Genomic DNA, 20,526 nt, shown 5'->3' with positions numbered 1-20,526 from the left:
AGAATATCTGATCGTGATAAAACATATAATATTACAACAAGGTTGTTTAAATATTATATGTTTTGTCTAGATTTTCATAATTTAATAGAAGATGGCTTGTCTGAATTTTCATAATCTAGACAAAACATATAATATTGAAACAAGGCTGCCATCAATCATAAAAGTCTTAACTCATATGGAATTGAGATGAATCGGTAAGTGGATGATTAGAACTTACTTGTTCAAGTTACATCATGACGAGTATTAATTTAATTATGCCTAAGATAACAGATATATTCATAACTAATCATCAATAGATATTGAAAAGTAATTACTAGTTATTTAATACACTATATATCGATTAACACAAAAGATGTTATAACAAATTTACAACATTATTACAAACGTGTACACCTATTCATCCTTTTTATATATCAAATATTATAATATATATATACTATTTAAAATTTTGTTATTTGGTTATTAGTTTTAAATCACATTAAAAAAATAATTTATACCTTTTTTAAACATTTAATCAAATTTTTACATTTTTTCTTTTGTAAAATGAGTATAAAAGTAATATTTTCAAAAACCATTTATAAAAATAATAATACATTTTTTTGGTATGACTTACAATCATTAAACATCGTCAACAAAAGATATTTGGTCTCATTATATTATCTGGGTACTATATTAATACATATAAAATAAAATTACAATATATACTAGTAAAGAGGAGATTGTAAAGTGAGCGTTTACCAATTACCACTAAGCTGAAATACTATATAAACTAGTTAATTAACCCGGTTTCAACCCGGGCTTATTAATATAAATTTTGTAATATTAAGTTACGTTGATGTCTAAGAACTGTGAGATAGTTCAACCATACACATAATCTCGGAATAGTATACCTTATATTTCGAGTATATATAATTAGCTTATTAACCCGCATACCATGCAAATAATTTAAAAAATCTATTATGATAAAAATATTTAGATAATGAAAATCTAAAAGACCATGTATAAAATATTAGGGTTTTCAAAAAACAAAAAAGGTATTTTTTTTAAAAAATACATCATAAATAACAAATATAAATATGAAATAAACTTAAAGAAGGAAAATGCTTAATATCATAAGTAAATTAAACAAAAAAATCTAAATTTAAAATAAGACGATGTCATAAATCAAGAAAATAAAAAAGAAAAAATTCATATAAATAAATCAAATAATGACAAGTAAGCAATAATGATGTCATAAAAATCTTGTTTTTTATTAATATATAGGATTATCATATATGAGAGGATAAAAAAGTGTAAGCATAAGGGGAAAATTACGTAACTTTTAAACGCCTGACAATCATGATACGACAACGTTTACTATCTCACTTCCATATATAACTTTCATAGCGATGCTCACACAGAACAACAAACAACCATAGTAATAAAAAACCCTTATTCTCGCCAGTGCTTTTTTTTCTACTAGATAATAAATATTTAACCAATTTAAATTTTTAACCCTTAAACTCATAATTTAACCTTCAATCCAAATTCTTGTCAATGGAAAGATCAAAACCTCTCCATAACTTTAATTTACCGCCAGGATTAACGTGGGGAAGACAAAGAACTTTGAAGTGCGTGAATATTAATCCAATTCGTGCAATGTCTGACATTGATGAGAATAGCCATTCTTCTGATTCAGATGAATATATCGATGTTGATGACCAACATGATGATACATACCAACTTGAGCGTCCTGTAAAAGGTCGCTCATCTAATGACCAACGAGAAGTGATTAATTTTGAACGGACTCGGAGAAGAGGCCGCTCGATGGAGGATCCACGACTGGTGGATAAATCATCAATCATGGAGATCTGTCCAGATATAGAAACTTTATCAATAGAGAAAGATAAGACCTTGGTTACTAGAGAGAAACTAAAGAAGGAATATGGATCTCAGATTGGTAAGATGCAAAAGTTGATTGTTAACAATAATGACAATGAAGGTGAACCTAGTTCGATCCCGATGAAATCAAAATCTAAACGAAAAATGAAATCTAGCATGCTGGCATCATGTGTGAGAACAGTCATATCTGGTGGCAACAATGCGATCAATGAAGAGATGGATATTGATCCCGGATTGGAGAAGATATCATTGAGGCCGAGAAGAAACCTTGAAAAAAAGGAAGAGAGACCCAAGTTTTCAGTTACTTTATCGCGAAAAGAAATCGAGGAAGATTTTATTGCAATGACGGGAAAAAAACCATCAAGAAAATCTAATAGGAGGCCTAAAAATGTTCAAGCCGAATTCAATGTAAGCATTAACTTTATTAATATTCAAATTCAAATATAAACTCTGATCTAATCCAAGTTCAAAATACGTAACTGTTGTTCTTTGAGTGAAATTGCAGGCTTTGTTTCCGGGTTCATGGTTAAGTGAAATTCATTCTGATCGATACAAAGTGAAAGAAAATGGAAAAGACTGAAGATTGACTGTCATTTAGTTCATTGATGATTAAATGTTTGTTTGTGTTTATGATATAAGAGTATGAGGATATAATTATGATAAGGATGATGATGTGTACACCACTTTTTTTAACAACACACCACTAAATGTGTTTTATGATATTGTATTATACAATATTATAAAATATGTTTGGTGATGTCTACTTGAAAAAAATTGATGTTCAGATCACCGTTTTTGTAATCATTATGTTCTTTGTGGAATTACCTGAGTTAGGGTTTAATTTTTATTAAACATTTATCATGGTTGTTTTTGCTATTGTTGTTGATTTATATTTTAATAAAGAATTTTTATTTTCATATAATAATATACGGAGTACGTATCTAATTGTAGAAGCTACATACGCAATATACGAATAATGAGTTTGTTTTTTTAGTTAGTACATATAGCATTAGCTTTTTCAATATACGGATATGCAAATTTAGAATTGAAATAGGTGTTGTCTAATTTTTACTCTATTGTTATTTTTACACAAAAATGATGATAAATTTTTTAGAGGTGTTTTAGTCTATGTGTATAAAGAAAGATTAAAAGTTAACTACTATATAATAGTTTGTATCGAAGAAGTGAAGTTACTTGTAATACATGTGATCAATTTGGATTTCTACCAAATCAATGCATGCCTAAATCTATTGGTTTTTTGTCATTTGATTTGTTTTGTAACAAATGACTTAAAGAATTGGTTAAACGCTAGCTTAGTTGTTTTGTAATTATTACTCGTATATAAATTTGTAATTATTACTCGTATATAAAGATGCATATATATTTAAAAAATATTAAATGTAGTTCTTATGGTTGTATTTTATGATAAAGTGTACAATTTGTTAATGCATCTTAACTAGAGCTTTAAGAGTTGCGTTTAGCAAAACTTATTATGCGTAAAGAAAGAAATGGTGGTAAATGAATAACAACGTAAATTTTATATTTATAGTTCATCATGTTTGCAAATCTATTATATAGTTAATGAAGTCATTTTATATTTTTATATTTTATTTTAGGACAGAGATCTTGAAAAAAGTAATAAAAGATAGAAAGGAGAAAAAGGTTTTTTTTTAACTTGTATTTTTGATTTTGATTTTTTTTAGTTTTCATATCTTTTTCCAACATAATCCCATTCAAAAAAAAAATTTTTTTTTTTTTAAAATAAAATTTTTTAAAAAATACAGCTTATACATGTGTAGATCTACACATGTATAGACATGTGTAAGGTATAAAAATCTACACGCGTAAGGATTTATTTTTAAAAATTTTTTAATTTTTTTTTAATTTTTGGGATTTCACTAAAAAAAATAAAAAAATGAAATTTAAAAATGAAAACCAAAAACGAAAAAAAAAATCAACCTTTTCTCTCTTTCCCCTTAAGCAATCTTATTATTTAATCTCTTTCTTTGTATTTTATATGAATATAATGTGAATGATCATGTGATGGTTTATAACTAAAAGTTTGAAGATAAAATATTTAATGTAAAATATTCAGTTCAAAGTTGATATGAATTCTTATTTAAGTTTGATTATGAATATATACAAAATTCTATATGATTAAGTAAACATCATTTGTTTCGATGTTAATAATTCAATATAACTTATCTTTATTTTGTTTATTCTATACTTTTATATTTATTTAAATCACCGAATTTATACATTTTTCTTCTTTTTACCATGTTATAAAAAGAAAAACTAAAGGATGACAAAATCTTGTTTATCCTTGTATGACATTTGATATTTAGCTTGTAAAATACTTCGTATATGATAATAACGTACGTGATGATATTTTAAAATGATTAATCAACCTAATTGGTATGCTTAAAGATATGTTTAAAACCTTAAGGGGGTGTTTGGTATGATGGAATGGAAAGATGAGAAAGGGAATGAGAAAGACTTTCCTTGTTTGGTAATATTGAAGAATGAGAAGAGATAATCAATTCCATTCTCCCCATTCTCTACAAATTGTAATGAGAATGGAATTTTTTTTTCCTTTTCAAGATGTTATATTTAATAAATGCATTATTATTTAAAATTTTATTTTTTCATATATTCATTCTATGTGGGTAACAAACAACGGAATTCATTCTCTTTCCAAATACTCATTCTTTTTCTCACTATTTCCATTATCTAATACATTTTCATTCTCTATGATTTTCTCATACCAAACACCCCATAAGAATTTAACATGTGGATTATACTAATTCTCTTTCTTATTTTTGCCCCCTGATTTTTCCACTTATCATCATCTTACAATTAGGCACATCTTTAGACAGACCAATTATGTTGTAAGATGTGCCTAATTGTAAGATTAATCAACTTAATTGGTGTGCCTAAAGATTTTTTCACTTGTCATCATCTTACAATTAGGCACATCTTTAGACATATACCCCGTAAGAATTTAGACACACCAATGATTTTTCCAAGCATTGAATCGGCCAGTTTGAAATGATTTTTTAAAAATGTTTTTATAAAAATGGGAAAAATCCGAATACCAAATCGGCAACTATGCCACAATGATTGCAACTTGCAAAGTTGCAAACTCGCAATTACGAAGCGGGCTCTGTTCGTACAATTGTACCATTGCAACTAGTATGGGCCTATGTGACCCATTAGTAAATAGAGCAGTTAAATAAGGCCCTGGACTCAAATTAAGGACCCAGTGACCATAGTAATGTATATCCATGTGGCCTAACCGCCTAAGTCAAAACTAAAAACAATCGGAGCCTTTAACTGGGATATTATTTTTATCTTTATTACATTACAAAAATTCTATAATATTGTTAAAATGTTAACAAAAAGGGTTTAAAAATGACTAATTAACCCTTAATGAACCTTCTTTCTTTACAATTTATAGTAAATTACCTAATTTCATTAATGAATTAATTTTACACTCTAAACCATTATGTTTTAAAATACCTTCACTATTACCTTTACATTAATTCAATTACATCAACCTACACCATTCAATGACGCCATCACTACCAGTCGCCGCCAACATCAGACCGTCATCGTTGTTACTACCGTCGTATTTGCGTGGATAACATGCTAGTTTGTTTAGAAAGCTTCGCAATCAATGTAAAATAGACCAACAAGAATGCCATCAATATTGATTTTAATTGCGGTCTAAACAAAAGACCCCTATACCTTAGGCCAAAACTATTGAAGGTTTGCGAAGCAAAGTGAAGTACGTAACTGAATGACACTACAATTTTAGTTAGTTAATTACATAAAACTAAAATGAATGTAAATAGAGACTTACCATTAAGTCGTCGAGTCTTGTCGAACCGAATGAATAATGACCCGACCCATTTATCACGTCGAGACCATTTATACTATACGTGATACGGGTCGAACTATTCACGTACAAAAACACATCTAGTGACAAGGTATATAGGATAACCAGTTAGATAATGTCCTTTTCAGTTTTTATAGATGCTCTCGAGTCTCGAGTGATTTACATTGTAAGCGTTATGATGGGTCTAAGAAAGTGCTTTTTTATTTTAAACTGATATCTTATTTCTTATATGTACAATTCTCTAGAAAGTAGATTATTTGTTTTGGGGGGATTCTTTAAATTAAATATATTAGTTATTTTTTTTTATAGACGGGGTTGTGGATTTTGCTAATTTAGCAAGATTAGACATTGGAGTATTATTTTAAAACCCGTGTTAAATAACATATATATCATAATTCTTGTTTTCCGATAAAGAAGAGATGTAGTGTTGGTTTGAAATTCAACGGAGTATTTATTAGGGTAAAAGAACAAAGAGAAAAGAAAGAAAAAGGACATGAAGAAGTTATTAACAAAGGACCATAATTTCAAAAGAAAAAGGAAATGCCATAAAGTTCACCATAAATTAAAACAAGGTTAGCTGGTTCACACATGCAGCTTATAGACTTCGTTATAGGTTAGTTGATAATTACTTGATTTCATTTTAAAACTTTTATATAAAATTTGTGAAAGAAGAATTCTCATCCTTAGAGAAACACAAATTAAGTCCGAGTGATTTTGAATAAACAACAGAGATCAAAGAGAACTACATTTTGAATAATATATACACATATACACAACGAATTAACTACAATAAAGACCTTAGCCTTAATCCTAACTACGATTAATTAACCCGTCAACTTCTTTCTGTTTCAATTCACAATTAATTTGAGGATGGAATATTTAGGCTTCTTACGTTCATATATACAATATTCCAATTAATTTGAAACCAATTAATCGCCGGCCGACGGCCAACTAATTAACTGAATTAACGTATATAACCAAAAATATATATGTTGAATAACAAATTAAAGTTACATTATATATATATGTACAAAGAGAAAATACAACAAATAATATCTATTTGGTTTTGTTTCTAGGCTTAATAGTACAAAATAATGAACCTAGACCAAACAATTTCATATTGTTAGTTGGTGAAATGTTTAATGCGGGATTAATTATCTTCGTTCCATTATTGTTGTAATTCTTTTTTGTTACTGGCCGTCCAGGAGAATTACTGCTTTTACAATTATAATTTACTCTTGGTGTGTGAATTAAGCTAGAACATCTTGGCAATGTTGTTGTCTCTTTTTCTGAATTTGGTTTTTGTACAACTTTTATATCTTCATTTCCCTTTGTATCCGGTGGCGATTCACTTGAATTACCATGTAACAAACGTTTTAACGATAAAGACCTAAACAACCGTTTTGGTCCCTTGGCATTATCAGAATTCAAACTTGTGGTTCGTGTAAACTTCCAAAGTGATCTTGATGAAGGTTTTTCTTGTTCTTCTGAGTCGTTTAATATAAGTTCTTTGAGACGTTTTCTTTGGACTTCCACAACTTCAACTTTTGAGACTAATGATTTGGGATTAGGTTGTAGATTTTCGGGTTTCTTGATTGGAGTAGGGAGGAGCACACCCTCAAAGAATAGCTCGTCCGCAGATATGATTGGTTGCAAAAGGTTTGAGGTGATTGAGAAATCGAATGTGGTGGCGGTGGCAGTGGAGGCAATGGTGGTGGCGATTTGAGATGATTGGTTTTTGAGATCATGAGAGAAAGAGATTCTTGGGCTTATAAAAGGCTCAGAGCTAGAGCAAACATCAACTGCCATGGCTACAAATATGAAGTGGTGGGATAAAAGAGGAATGGGAGAATTTATAGGCCTAAAAAGCCAAGATATCGTTGTGTCGATTTGAAGTAAAAAAGGTTGCCTAATTTGGGTAAATCACTTTATCAAGCCAAGGATAAATGAATAGCTACGGATGAACATTGTAATTGTAATTATATGGATTAGTAAAAAAAACTTGTTGTACTTCCCCTTATATCTCAAGGTTGAGCATCAGTTTTCTATACAGGGGGTCTCGAGTTCGAGATATGGGAAGAACATTTCAAGGTATTTTACAAAAAGTCCTCCAGTGAAGCAGGTTTGATCAGTCCTCCAGAGGGGGTACGGTTTTATCCCAATTAAATGTCGTGCCTTCGAGCGGTTTAGTTGGGGGTTCTCCTCCTACTAGGTATTGAGGTTGTAGGGGCTCTCTAGCGCGGATCCGGTTAAGATAACGTAAGCTAGATCCTCTGTTGCGAGCAAATAATCCACACATTTCAACAACAAAAAAAAATTACAAAAAACTTGTTACAAAGTAATACTTACAGTTTACTTCCAAGTAAATTAAGATATAATGGTATTTACAATTTACATAAAGTTATTCATACGTTCTTACTTTTTATTTTAATTTTAATTTAAATTGGTATAATGTTATCTATTACTTTCTTTGATTATATTAGAGGGGTACCCGTGCAATGCGATAACTGTGACGACGACGATTAGTGATGGTGGTAGTGTCAGCGAAGTTTGGCGACAATAACGTTAATGGTGGCGGTAGCAGTAGTGTTGTGGTTATTAATGTAAAAGTAATTGATGTAATAAGAAGATAGTATTATTTTAAGAGTTGAGGGATGTATGTTATACTTAATTTCATTAAGGTGTTATACTTATATCAGGTGAAAATATTTAAATTAGTGAATAAAGGAAAAACTTAGTTTGAGTAGATAGGGGTTGGAAATTTATTGGGTTTTTTTGTGTAGATATAGTGTGTGGGTTGAGAATATGTTGAAAGTTAAAGTATTTTGGGTTTCTCAAACTAGAAAGGTTAAAAAGGGAGAAGGCTAGCTAGGGGAAGTAATAAATTTACAATAAGTTTTAGCCATTTACAACGATGCATGCTTTATATAGTTGTATACCATGCAGTATAATATGTACATTTGTTGTAGATGGATAAAATTTGATGTAGATTTATCACTTCCCGCTAGCTAGTTTGTTTTATAAAAAAATGAAAATATGTTTTTTCATTTATAATCATTAACTTTTTTGTAATCTTTTTTTTTTTTCTAACTTTTTATTTTTTCATTTTTAACTTTAGCTTTTGTATGGTTTTGTAACCTTATATTTCTGTTAAATTTTTATGTTTGCATTGCATGTCAACATATTTTGATTATATATGGTTTTCGAATAAAATATGTCTAAGAAATGTGATATAAAGTTAGACATATTATAATTAAATATGTCTAAGAACTTTTATGTTCATAACCAAGACTTAATTAAGTTTTAATTCCTTGCGTTGTGTAGAGGAGGTTCATACAAGAAACTTATAATGAACACGTCACATAACTAACTTGATCCAAAGGGGACATGCACAATATATCTTGGATACCTTACTTTGAATATTAGAAAGAAAAGATGGATCATTTGGAGACAAACTTGAGGTAAAAGAGTCCTAAAGGTAAAGTTGAGAGTGACATTGCTACCAACTTTCATTTAGCTATGCATAGCATTTCAAAGACAAAGCAACCAAAAAGTAAGGTTAGGGTTGTGTGTCTATGAGTTAGATAAAAAATAAAAATAAAAATATAGGTAAACAAAAAAAAAAAAACTATGTTATTGCCTAATAATAAACATATGTTTATCTAAGATAATTCATATATCTTATAATAGTATGGATCGTACAAGTAACATTATTGTTTAATTGTCGTTGAAGTTAACACACCTAAGTCAAAGATAACTATAACACCATGTCACTCAAAAGTGAAACATACATGAGTGAAATTGAGTTCGCCCACAATACTTTAGCATTGAAGTGGAAGGACGTGCATCACTAATTATCATTGAAGGATAAATATACATGGTTGAGCAAAAATCATTTGTCTTTGTCTTCTTCTTTCAATTGGACATAGATCAAAAAACATATATGCATTTAGCCATTATGATGTAAGTTGTGACTTAAGACTTGAAATTTAGTGAGCATATCCAGTTTGAGCTAAAACAAGAAATATTTACTAGAAAGTGAGTGAATTAGAGTATCAAGTCAAGACTCAAGTGTATATCATAAGATATTCCACTGATCCAGTACCAACAATTTAGAGCTCTGGCTGTAGGCATCTTAACTTTGTGTGATTGTGCATTTCTATTTTGTCAAAGATTCTTGAAAATTTAAACTTCTGTAATTCTGCTTCAAAAATGTACATGTGCGGTCCTCAATTGCCGGACGGCTGCCCTCCAAGGAAGACTCCCGATCTTTTTGCCGCCCCTTTCTCGCGTAAAAACGATCAGAATTCGAACACGCCGCGTTTTACTGGGAAGGAAGGAAACCAGTGAGACCGCCATCTCTGCTCACTCTTGTTCAAGGTTGAAACTTCCAGGAAAAAACTTCGAATTGGGAGCGTTCCAAAAAAAATAAAATAAATGAATATGTTTAAGGTGACAGATAAGCAGATAACTAGATATATTTAACCACTAGCTTAAATCCTAGTGGCCAGGGGTATCTTCTAAATCCACTATGTAAGCCCCGGGGGTGAGTTTACCCAAGGTCTCAAGTTCGAGTTCTGGGGTTCTCATCTCAAAGGAATTTTCCATGATGAGGGGGTTGGAGGTCCAGATAATATCTGGTTAAAATTACCACTGACACATCTGAATCGAAACTCACTTTACAAAAAAAAAAAAAAAAAAAAAAAAACATAACTAGATATACTTAAAAGTGGGCCTTGACTGGGCTAGTGGACTCTGCTTGATTTCGACTATGCGAATGCCTGGTTATAACCAGGCTTTGTTCAGCTTTCAAGGTTTATTTAGAGGTCAATGGGCTTAACCGGAGCTTATTGGGTTAACATTTCATGGACTAACATCTAATCCATCTGTGGGGTTACTCTTTCAAGGTTTATTTAGAGGTCAATGGGCTTAACCGGAGCTTTTGTAAATTTGTAAAATTTGATAGTGCCAAGACCTACATTTGAAGTTTAAAAGTGGCGTGCAATTAACATCTCAAAAATAGCCCTAATATATATGATAAAAAAGTTATACTTAATGGACGAGTATTATGTATTTTTATAATGAATATATTTAGTGTAGGATATATAAGTATAAGTTTTCAAATATGAAAGACCTCATAAAATAAGTGATTTTTTGCGGCTAGCTAGACCTAATGCATATGGCAAGATCATCAAAGTGGTACAACACACCTCTTAACCACTAGTCAACTACCAATTTTTATTAGCGGCATAAATACACATTGTGTCATATCAGAAAAATCTCTCTCACCACTAAATATGCCATTGATCAGCTACCAGTCAATCCAGGCTTACTATTTATATATTTTTACACTTCAAAAACATATATAAATATAATATAAACCAATTGACTCGTCAGTTGCCACCACGGCATCATTAGAGAGCCGATCATGAATGTGATCGCGAGCCAGGGAAATAAATGCCGAAGAGATCACGGGGGATATATTGTGACATCTCCCACGGTTTAATCAGTAACACATTTTTATACGCACGTACATCATATATCCAGTAACTTGGCCAGTGAGTATCCAATTTATGTAAAGTTTTAGTCGGGGTTTTACTTTTTAGTGCAAATGATTATAACAAGTACGTACGGAGAGAGAATAAACAAGCATAAGTAATTAAAGCAGGCCGGTAACTTATCCTTTGCGGTGAAAAGAACGTTTTGCGTTCACATTTTGATGTGATGAGTGGCAGGTGGTGATGGTGAAGTCTAGGGATCAGATTGCAACTTATAAAGGGTAAAACATTTTATATACTTTATTATATATATTTTTATTTCATATATATATGTATAGTGTACATGCATGCATCTTCTTTAATTCGACCCGTCTTTCCACTTAGTTTCGATATTCCTTAGTTTGATTTATTTTCAATTCGCAAACATGTATTTTTCTAACTATATAAACTAGGAATATAAATTTAGAGTAATTAATTAAAATTGTTTGCTTAAATTAATATATTCGATCATAAACATGCACATGTTATATCCTTTGCTTTATTTCCTTCAATTCGTAGTATGAGGCTGCTGGAGTAAATTAATTAATGTCATAAGATGCCAATTTCGATGAATAATATATTTGTGCTTTAGTTTATATGCAATATTTACAACTAAAAGCATCAATTCGTCAAATATATACATAATAAAACGCGCAAGCACACATCATTTCCATTTTCTATTTTGTTTATTAAACAGGTTAAAACTTTTTAACAAGAAGGACTAATTTATTTTACAAGGAATTAATACATATTTTTTAAATGTTAATATATTTCCCAGCTCACAAATATTTAAGTGGGCATATATAGTACGTAAGTGACCACTTTCCCCGCTCACTTATTTCGGGATATATGGACGCCGACAGTTGGGACTCAATTGTCCATAACTCGCACAAATCATAGGAACTCATCTTCTGATAGCCCCGACACTCATTTCAATCCACGTCAAACCATACGTTAAGTATGAAACTCATTTTTGAAAGCAAAGCTAGAGAAAAGAACTGATACCTAGATTTATAAGTCATCTAACTATTTTTTTTTTTGTTTGACCAATATTATATTGTAGCAGCAAATTACACTAATAAAACTACAGCTCTTAATTTCTCCCATAGATAGTCACATAGGTAATTCAATGGAAAATATTTTTATTCGGGTTATCTCTTATATAAATAAAACAAGATTTATATAACATTATTAACTTTTAAATAATGCTTACTTGTCATTATTACATTTATTTATATCAATTATTTCTTTTTTATTTTATTGATTTATGACATCATCCTATTTAAATTTTAAATCAATTTTTAATTGATTTACAAAATTTCTTTTTATGCTTGAGTTAAATGTAAATTAAAATATAATTATTTAATATGTTTTTTTTAAACAACTATATGTCAATTTGCAATAATAATATCACCATTTTATCGTCTTAATATTATAAATCAGCTAGGGTATATTAAATAAAATACAATTGTTATAACATCATCATTTTATAAAAATAGCTTACTGTCATCCCAAAGTTCTTTTTAACGTTTAGATTTTTTCTTTAATTTACTTATGATATTATAAGAACATTCCTTCTTTAAGTTTATTCATTTTTATTTTTGTTATTTATGATATATTTTTCTATAAAAAATAAGTTATTAATTTCTTTTGAAAACTCTAATATTTTATACATGGTATTATAAATTTTTATCATCTAAATAGTTTAATCATAATATATTTTTAATTTATCCGCATATTATCCAGATTAATAAGCTAATTATAAATATTCAAAATATGAGGTATACTATTCCGAGAGTATGAGGTATGGTTGAAAATAAGCTAATTATAAATATTCAAAATATGAGGTATACTATTCCGAGAGTATGAGGTATGGTTGAACTATCTCATAGTTCTTAGAAATCGACGTAACTTAACATTAAAAAACTTCTATTATTAAGCCCGGGTTGAACCCGGCATAATCCTGAATTATTAAACTAAAACTAACGTTAACAATAACATAACATAACTAACATATATAAATAAAAAAAGATTGTGATGACATCATTATCATTAGAGAATAATCTACTTGGCATTATTAGATAATTACTTATTAGTTATTTGTTTTTATTTGGTTAATTTGTGACATCATACTTAATCACATATTGATTTTCATTCCTCCATTATAAAATATCTTCACTTTTAAATGTAAATAATTATTCATATATTTTCTTTACTATCAGATTACATGAACATGACATATACAAACATTTTTTAATATATTAAGATAAATTTATCTTTGAATTGCCCGCGTAATACGCGGGGTAATAAGCTAGTATAAAAATATAATAAGGTTTATAACTCTGATGTACAATAGTGATATTTTCACAACATTTTTTATTAGCAATTATTTATAACAATTAATACATATATTGTAAACTATACAACATAATATATTATGTTTAATTATTGTATATGGCTAAAAAAATATTCCTTATATACAGCTTCTAAAAAAACCATTAATGTTTGTCAAAATTACAAACCATGTTGTTGAGGTTTTTTTTATCTTTTTATTTTTAATTTTAACGGAAAAAGTAACTTGTTTTTAGTGTTTTTTAATTACCGGTGTGATTTTTTTATTATTAATTATTAATTTTTTTATTAATATATTATTAAATATACACTAGTATACAAAATATATTGTGTTAATTTTAGAAGTAAATAAAAATAATTGTTAAATATGTTTTTATAAACAATAAAACTAAAAATCATTAATGATGTGAAATTTATATGATTATTTGTAAAAAGGATGAATATTTTTATTGTTGTGAATAAAAGATGTTTGTGGTAAGAATAAATGAAAAGCTGCCATCGTGGAGCGGTTTTTTTCAAAAAGATGAGAGAGAAAGTCAGTAAGATGTCGGAGAAGCAAAATATAAGAGCTCACAAACGTAGATTGCTCGCGGATTAGTATGAATTTCTAATAGAGTTGTTAATTTAGCAGTTCTCAGAGAGAATTCCATGATTCTATTTAGGCTATAATATATAACGGGGAATACCGCTTTCAATTTCAATTAATATATTTGTGGGAATAACTAATCCAATATATGCTTAGAAATGTTTGAATCTAGCTAATTAATACTCCTCATTTATGAGAATATAAAGATATATACATGAACTATATACACCTTGGAGGTCGTAAATTAACCTTTTTCTTTGATCTTCCTAATAAACAAGTATATATATATATATATATATATATTATACAACTTACTACAATTATAAGCTAGCCTTGTACCTATGAAGTCTGAACTCTGTTCTTGATTTTAGGATACAGAACCCGAAAAAGCAGTTCTTAATTTCAAGACCAGCGCAACAATAGAACATAAGTATACAAATCATCAATAGATGAATTGGTATATGGTGGAACCTGAGATTGAGAAGTCTAGGGTTCAAATCCTGGTGTGAGCAAAAATACTCTCAGGATTGGAGGCATGGGTTTTCCCATAACGGGTTTCCTCTGGAATTGGAGTTAGGTATATGAAAAACGCATGCCACTGATTCCATATTTGTCGTTAAAAAAAAAAAAAGAACATACGTATCGATCTAGCTACTTCCTAAGATGTATGCCACAATTCATCCATGTTCCAAAATGTGCCAGCCAAGTCATCATCTTTCATCCAATCTGCTTCCGCCACCTGAAATTCTGTAGCTGACATGTCAGTAGGTCCCATTAATGCTTGCATGTCTAAATGGCCCGCTTCAAAAGTATTGTTATTATTCACATAGCAATAGCCATTCCTTTGGAGTGATAAGTTGTAGTAAGCAAAGTCAGCATGAGGATGTATTGGGACATTTGAATATTTAGGCAATACCATAGCTTTGGAATTTGATGAACTAATGCTTGAGCTTGAGTTTAAGTTTTCAGTTTTGCATGGTGGTTGTGTCATGATTTGTTCGCCATGTTGTAAAGAGCTTAAGTTGTTTTGATGCACAGTTTGATCAATGGTTGATGTTGTTGTTGATGATGATGTTGGCAATAATGACAAATCTTGTTCCACTTTTTCAAGTAATCTAGGCATCCAAAATCGTCGAAGTATTTCTACGAACCTCTTGCTATTTGAATTGATTTTAAGGTGGCGTGCTTGTTTTTGTACCCTTGTTCTCCAATAGTTCTTGATCTCGTTGTCTGTTCTTCCAGGCAAGTGATTTGCAATTTTCGACCATCTTGAAGACACAATATATAGAATAATTAGCTAAAAGAATATGATTAATTCTCCTAAAGAATAAGATTAAATAGATAATTAATGGATTATATATGATTTGAAGTAAATATATTAGAAGGATTATTAAGAGGACATATCATTGCGTACATACGCACACGTTTACTCATAAAAAAAGGTATATGGGGTGAAAACCCCTTGGTCTCTCGTTTTGATACCCAGGGTGCACACGTAAAAATTTACTCATATATGGCAAATATGTATATATCCACGATCATTCATGTAATCTCACCTATTACCCCACTTGGAATGGAGTTCCAGAATCAAGAGTTGTTCTTGTGGGGAAAGATTTCCATGCTTAATATCTGGTTTTAAATAATTTAACCATCTTAGCCTACAACTTTTGCCTGTTCTTTTCAATCCTGTTATAAGAAAATAGATAAATAATCTCAAAACCATTAACAAAACACGATCAATCGATGTTAAACACGAGAGTGACAAAAGGTGAATACGATTTTCGATCTGCTATTCCATCTATTACGTACGTACCTGAAGATTTGGCTAGCAAGTTCCAACGGCCTTCACCGTGTAAGGTGATATAATGGATGAGAAGTTTATCTTCCTCGGTAGTCCATGGCCCTCTCCTTATATCATTACAAGGACCACCCATCTTATTGGAACTTAAGAGAAAGAAAGAGAGAAAGTGAGACTTAAATGATGTAAGTGGCAGCCTACATACTTATAAAGGAATCCCCAAGAGGCCAGTTTCATTGTAGAAGTTGAAAAATAAGATAGGAAAGTACACCACTAAGAATATCTGATTTCCCACAAGACACTAATTTGCCCTTAAGTTATATATTGATATACATACAAAGTATAGGGGTGAAAATGGTTTGGTCTGGTGTGGTTAATTAAAAATTTCAAATCATTTTTCACTGTTTGGTTATTTTGTTTAAGACTAACAGGACATCTTTAAAATGTCTTTCAACCTATCAAATGTTGACATTAAGACGGGTATTATTTCCTATTCTCTTGGATTGAGAGAATGTCCCTAGAGGCCATTTCTTCTTTTATTTAAGGGGAAAAAAAACAAAATTTAATGCATATTAACTGTCAAATTCATAAACAAACAAAAGGGACAGACGCGTTACAAATAAGACTGGGCATGCTTTTTAAGGGAGTGGAACGCCCCCTGGGACTGATGTGGGCGTTCCGAGTGAAAAAAGAGGAAGGAGCGGGTTACTCCTCACAGTCTAAGGAGGTAATAAACTCACATGAGCTTTTATCATCGGTATCAATTGATGCATTATATAATTGTACAGAACAACAGTATAATGTAGCAATTGTCGTGGATAGCTAATTGAGTTTATCACCAACTTTTTCTTCTCATTACCAGAAATCAAATCATGTTAATTGAGTGGTTACCAATTGGGTCGTTGGAAATGGTTGCCCCGATATATCTACATTGGATCTCCTACATAGAGGTCTCGTTCTAGTTGGAATATATCCAATTAGATAACATTTTGTGATGGTAGAGAAAGATTGGAAACAACCACGCAAATATAACTAACTCGATTAAGTAACCTAGCTACATCGTCCGAGTAGAAATAAACTTGATTTTTAAATACGAGTATAAGGTAAATAGATAAAACGTTATTTTATATATAAAAAGGTAATTTGATTGAAACCTCCTGATCCCATGTACCATTAATAATCCTCTGATTATCTCAAGTTTTTTTTAGCAAGACTCGAACCCAGAATTCTCTTTATAAAGTGGCAGCTGGTATATATTATGTATGTATTTATGATCAGATGCATGATATATATTGTGAATGGACAATGATATGAAATATAGATATACCTCGTCCTACTGCATTGAGATATGTGATTATCTTTTAAGATAAATGAAAATTATACGAGTATCATTTCGACTTGTTCAGGGAGATGATTCACACAAAATTCAGTGCTCATTTGTATTATAGTACAACTAGAAGAGCGCCCGCACGTTACAACGGAAATGGTTTATAGTCTCGTGAGATATTATAGCAGTAATACAAGCTATTTAGGTGTGTGTATAGGAGAGAAAGAGAGAGAAAGAGATGGATACATATAAATAATCGTGAAATATAATTTGTTAGGGTTGTTTATGGGTAGTTTGTGATATTGAAAAAAATGCTGAATTTTTTAAAATATGAGACAAGTTTACAAAGGATTATAGATTATACCATTTATAGTGCCATGTTTGACTAAAAATCTAGTCACACGTATTCAATATTTACCTATGAATAAGAAGATTTAACACCCAATAGAATAAAGAGAATAACGTATGAAAGTAAGAATATGAAGTATATAGTACAAGAATTTAAGGCTCCAAATCTCCTATAGTTTATTCCTATTTGATTTTCCCTTGTTTTTCAAAAGGATCTATGGAAAGAGTCAATAGTTGTGGTATTGGCATTTGGCAAAGACGAGACTAATAAAGGGTTTGAAGATACCCAATCACCACAAGTTATCTTTTAAAATAATTACATTGCTCTTTTACATCAATTACCTGCATTACTATACGCCGCTACTACCACCACTATCAATTACCTACATCACTATACGCCGCTACTACTACCACTACCGGTCGCTGCCTCAACCATACCGTTGCCGCCAGATTACGTACATATCTCTTTAATTATCCAAAATTGGGACCATGTTTAACAAAATCTTAGACTTTAATATTCAATAAGTAAAATCAAACAAAAAATTTGAAACCAAATCCTTTTTTTGTGTTTAGTTATTGGGTCTGGGTAGAAAATTCAAGAAATTTTTTTACAAATTTATCACTTCAAATAATCGAACCCATACCTGTTCTATATTTTGTTTGTATCACAATTATTTTTTGTTGGAATCTAAATATTGATCAACCCAGACATAACCATCCGATCCATTATCTTGATGTGACAAACACAAACTACTTTTGAAAAGGTTTAAGTATGTGGATAACATATGGCAATGGTCGGGATAATTCATAAACACTAAATGGTGGAAACTACTTCAAAACTAGTGTGAGAACAATAATGGTAGGGGTCATTGGAAATGAGACTATACGTGATTCAAGTAAGGTGTGCTATGAGATAGATTATTGATGGCCATTTCTACAATTGGGAAACTATTTGCGATGGATGTCCTTTTCATTATTCTATTTTTTGGTATAACCTTCTAACTTGGTCCTCTTTTAAAATAATATTTTTCTCATAAAGATTTATAAGGCTAAACGGAGTGCCCCGAGAGGGGACCATTACCCGTCTGGTACCTTGTACACCAATCCGACCCACCGGTACCGGTAGGGTGAGGAGAAGATTAGAGATTGTGGTGCTTGTTTCCTTGCCTAGTATTTCAATCGTTACAAACATAAATAAATAAATAAATAAATCAATAAATAACGAATGGGGCCCACTATAACGTTCACTTCCCCCTATCTCTTTATTTTTTCTTTCTTTTCTTCTGTTTCTGTTCTGCTGTTTTCTTTCTTTCTTTCTTTTTTCTTTTATTTGTTACAATTAATCAATTAAACAACTACAAAAAGCACTAAAATGAATCGAGGAAGGGATAATCCAAGACAGAAAAATCAAGTTTTCTCCCAACTTCCAAAACGTTGCAAAAACCCACCACCCCCAAACAATCGCGATTCAGTGCCACCCCCTCCTCCGCCACAAAACACCGCAGATAATATTTATTTACCGCAACCCGCTGATGATTTATTGAGTCAGATGGACCCCACGTTTTTTGATACTTATGGGTTTTTGCAATATGCGGGTGAAAATCCATCGGGTTTTTCGCAATTTGCGGCGAGTGGTTCATCACAACAATACCAAGATGTCAAAGAAGAAGTAGAAGAAGAAGAACAGGAGGTCGAGGAGGAAGAAGAAGAAGCAATACTTGAGACCCAAGTCCCGGTTAAAGGAAAAAGAGAGTGTCGTAATTGGGGCCGGGAAGGATGAAGAGGCGTGTTTGGCGAAAGCTTGGTTAAACGTTTACGAGGACCCATACACCGAAAACGCCCAAACAGCAAGAGTGTTAAACATAAGGTTTCGGTTTTTTGTGGTATTTACAATGTTAAGAAGAGTAAGATGTTGAGTGGCCAAAACGACGAGGATGTGTTTAAAGCGGCCATGGCATTGTACATGCGAAGTAGGGTTTTCACATGTAAAGGTGTGGAATGTTTTGAAAATCGGGCCGAAATGGGTGGAAGTTCTTACCTTGGAGGGGATGGAGGATTCGGGGAATAAAAGGGCAAGAATGGATGGGTCAAATGTCAATGTTCGTTCATCCGGGGAGGCGTCGATCCATATTGGCTTGAACGAGGACGAGTGTGATCAAGAAGAATAAGGTAGGAACGACGTTGATGCACCACCACGGCCTGCTAGACTCGTGTCGCCCCGACGTAGAGGTAGAGGTAAGTAGCCGGCTACATCCGCCTCCACCACATCTGAAGAATTATTGAAGATGGTCGCCGAGTTGAAATGCGACAATGTGGATAAAAAGCGAGCTTGGGAGGAGAAGCTTCAGATTCAAAAGGCAATGATGGATAATTATGTGGCGGCGGAGGAGGCTAGGAAAGTACGGGAGGAGGAGATGACACGTATGCTCCAAAGTCAACAACGGCAAAATGATATGGATTTCGTCATCAGGTCACATGATCACCTCACCGGCCGATGTTGGAGATGGTGTTGGCGCAGAAACGCGAGATTTGTACGAGACATGGATGACCGATGCCCTAGTTTATATGTTTAAGTTGTTTATGTTTTAGTTATTTGTGTGTTTTAATAAAAGTTTATGTTCTTTAGTTGTATTTTTAATTTATTAAATAAAAGTTTCAATTATTAGTTGATTAAAAACATATAGAAAATAAATTAAATAGAAAAAGGTGGAGAAGGAAGGGGAGGGTCGGAGAGGTAAATACCTGATGAAAAATCAGGGAGGATTGGTGAGGTACTCCCCCATCTTAATTGAAACCACC

The 20,526-nt window shown here is 31.3% G+C and overlaps 2 protein-coding genes across 2 annotated transcripts; both read right to left on the bottom strand.

The window, feature by feature from the left end:
- Nucleotides 1-6,835: 6,835 nt before the first annotated feature.
- Nucleotides 6,836-7,588, bottom strand: LOC122597378. Its single transcript, XM_043769978.1, has one exon. It carries the CDS (start codon nt 7,586-7,588, stop codon nt 6,836-6,838), a length of 753 nt encoding a protein of 250 aa, XP_043625913.1.
- A 6,999-nt stretch (nt 7,589-14,587) lies between these two features.
- LOC122597377 (MYB-like transcription factor EOBII) lies at nt 14,588-16,188 on the bottom strand. The gene is made up of 3 exons (XM_043769977.1): nt 16,068-16,188; nt 15,811-15,940; nt 14,588-15,522 (listed from the first exon to the last, which is right to left on the bottom strand). The coding sequence occupies exons 1-3, from the start codon at nt 16,186-16,188 to the stop codon at nt 14,913-14,915; spliced, it is 861 nt and encodes a 286-aa protein (XP_043625912.1). The 3' UTR covers nt 14,588-14,912.
- Nucleotides 16,189-20,526: the final 4,338 nt, after the last annotated feature.

The sequence above is a fragment of the Erigeron canadensis genome, chromosome 4 (genome assembly GCF_010389155.1).
Source record: "Erigeron canadensis isolate Cc75 chromosome 4, C_canadensis_v1, whole genome shotgun sequence".
Classification (NCBI taxonomy): Eukaryota; Viridiplantae; Streptophyta; class Magnoliopsida; order Asterales; family Asteraceae; genus Erigeron; species Erigeron canadensis.
This window is presented reverse-complemented; position numbering and strand designations above follow the sequence as displayed.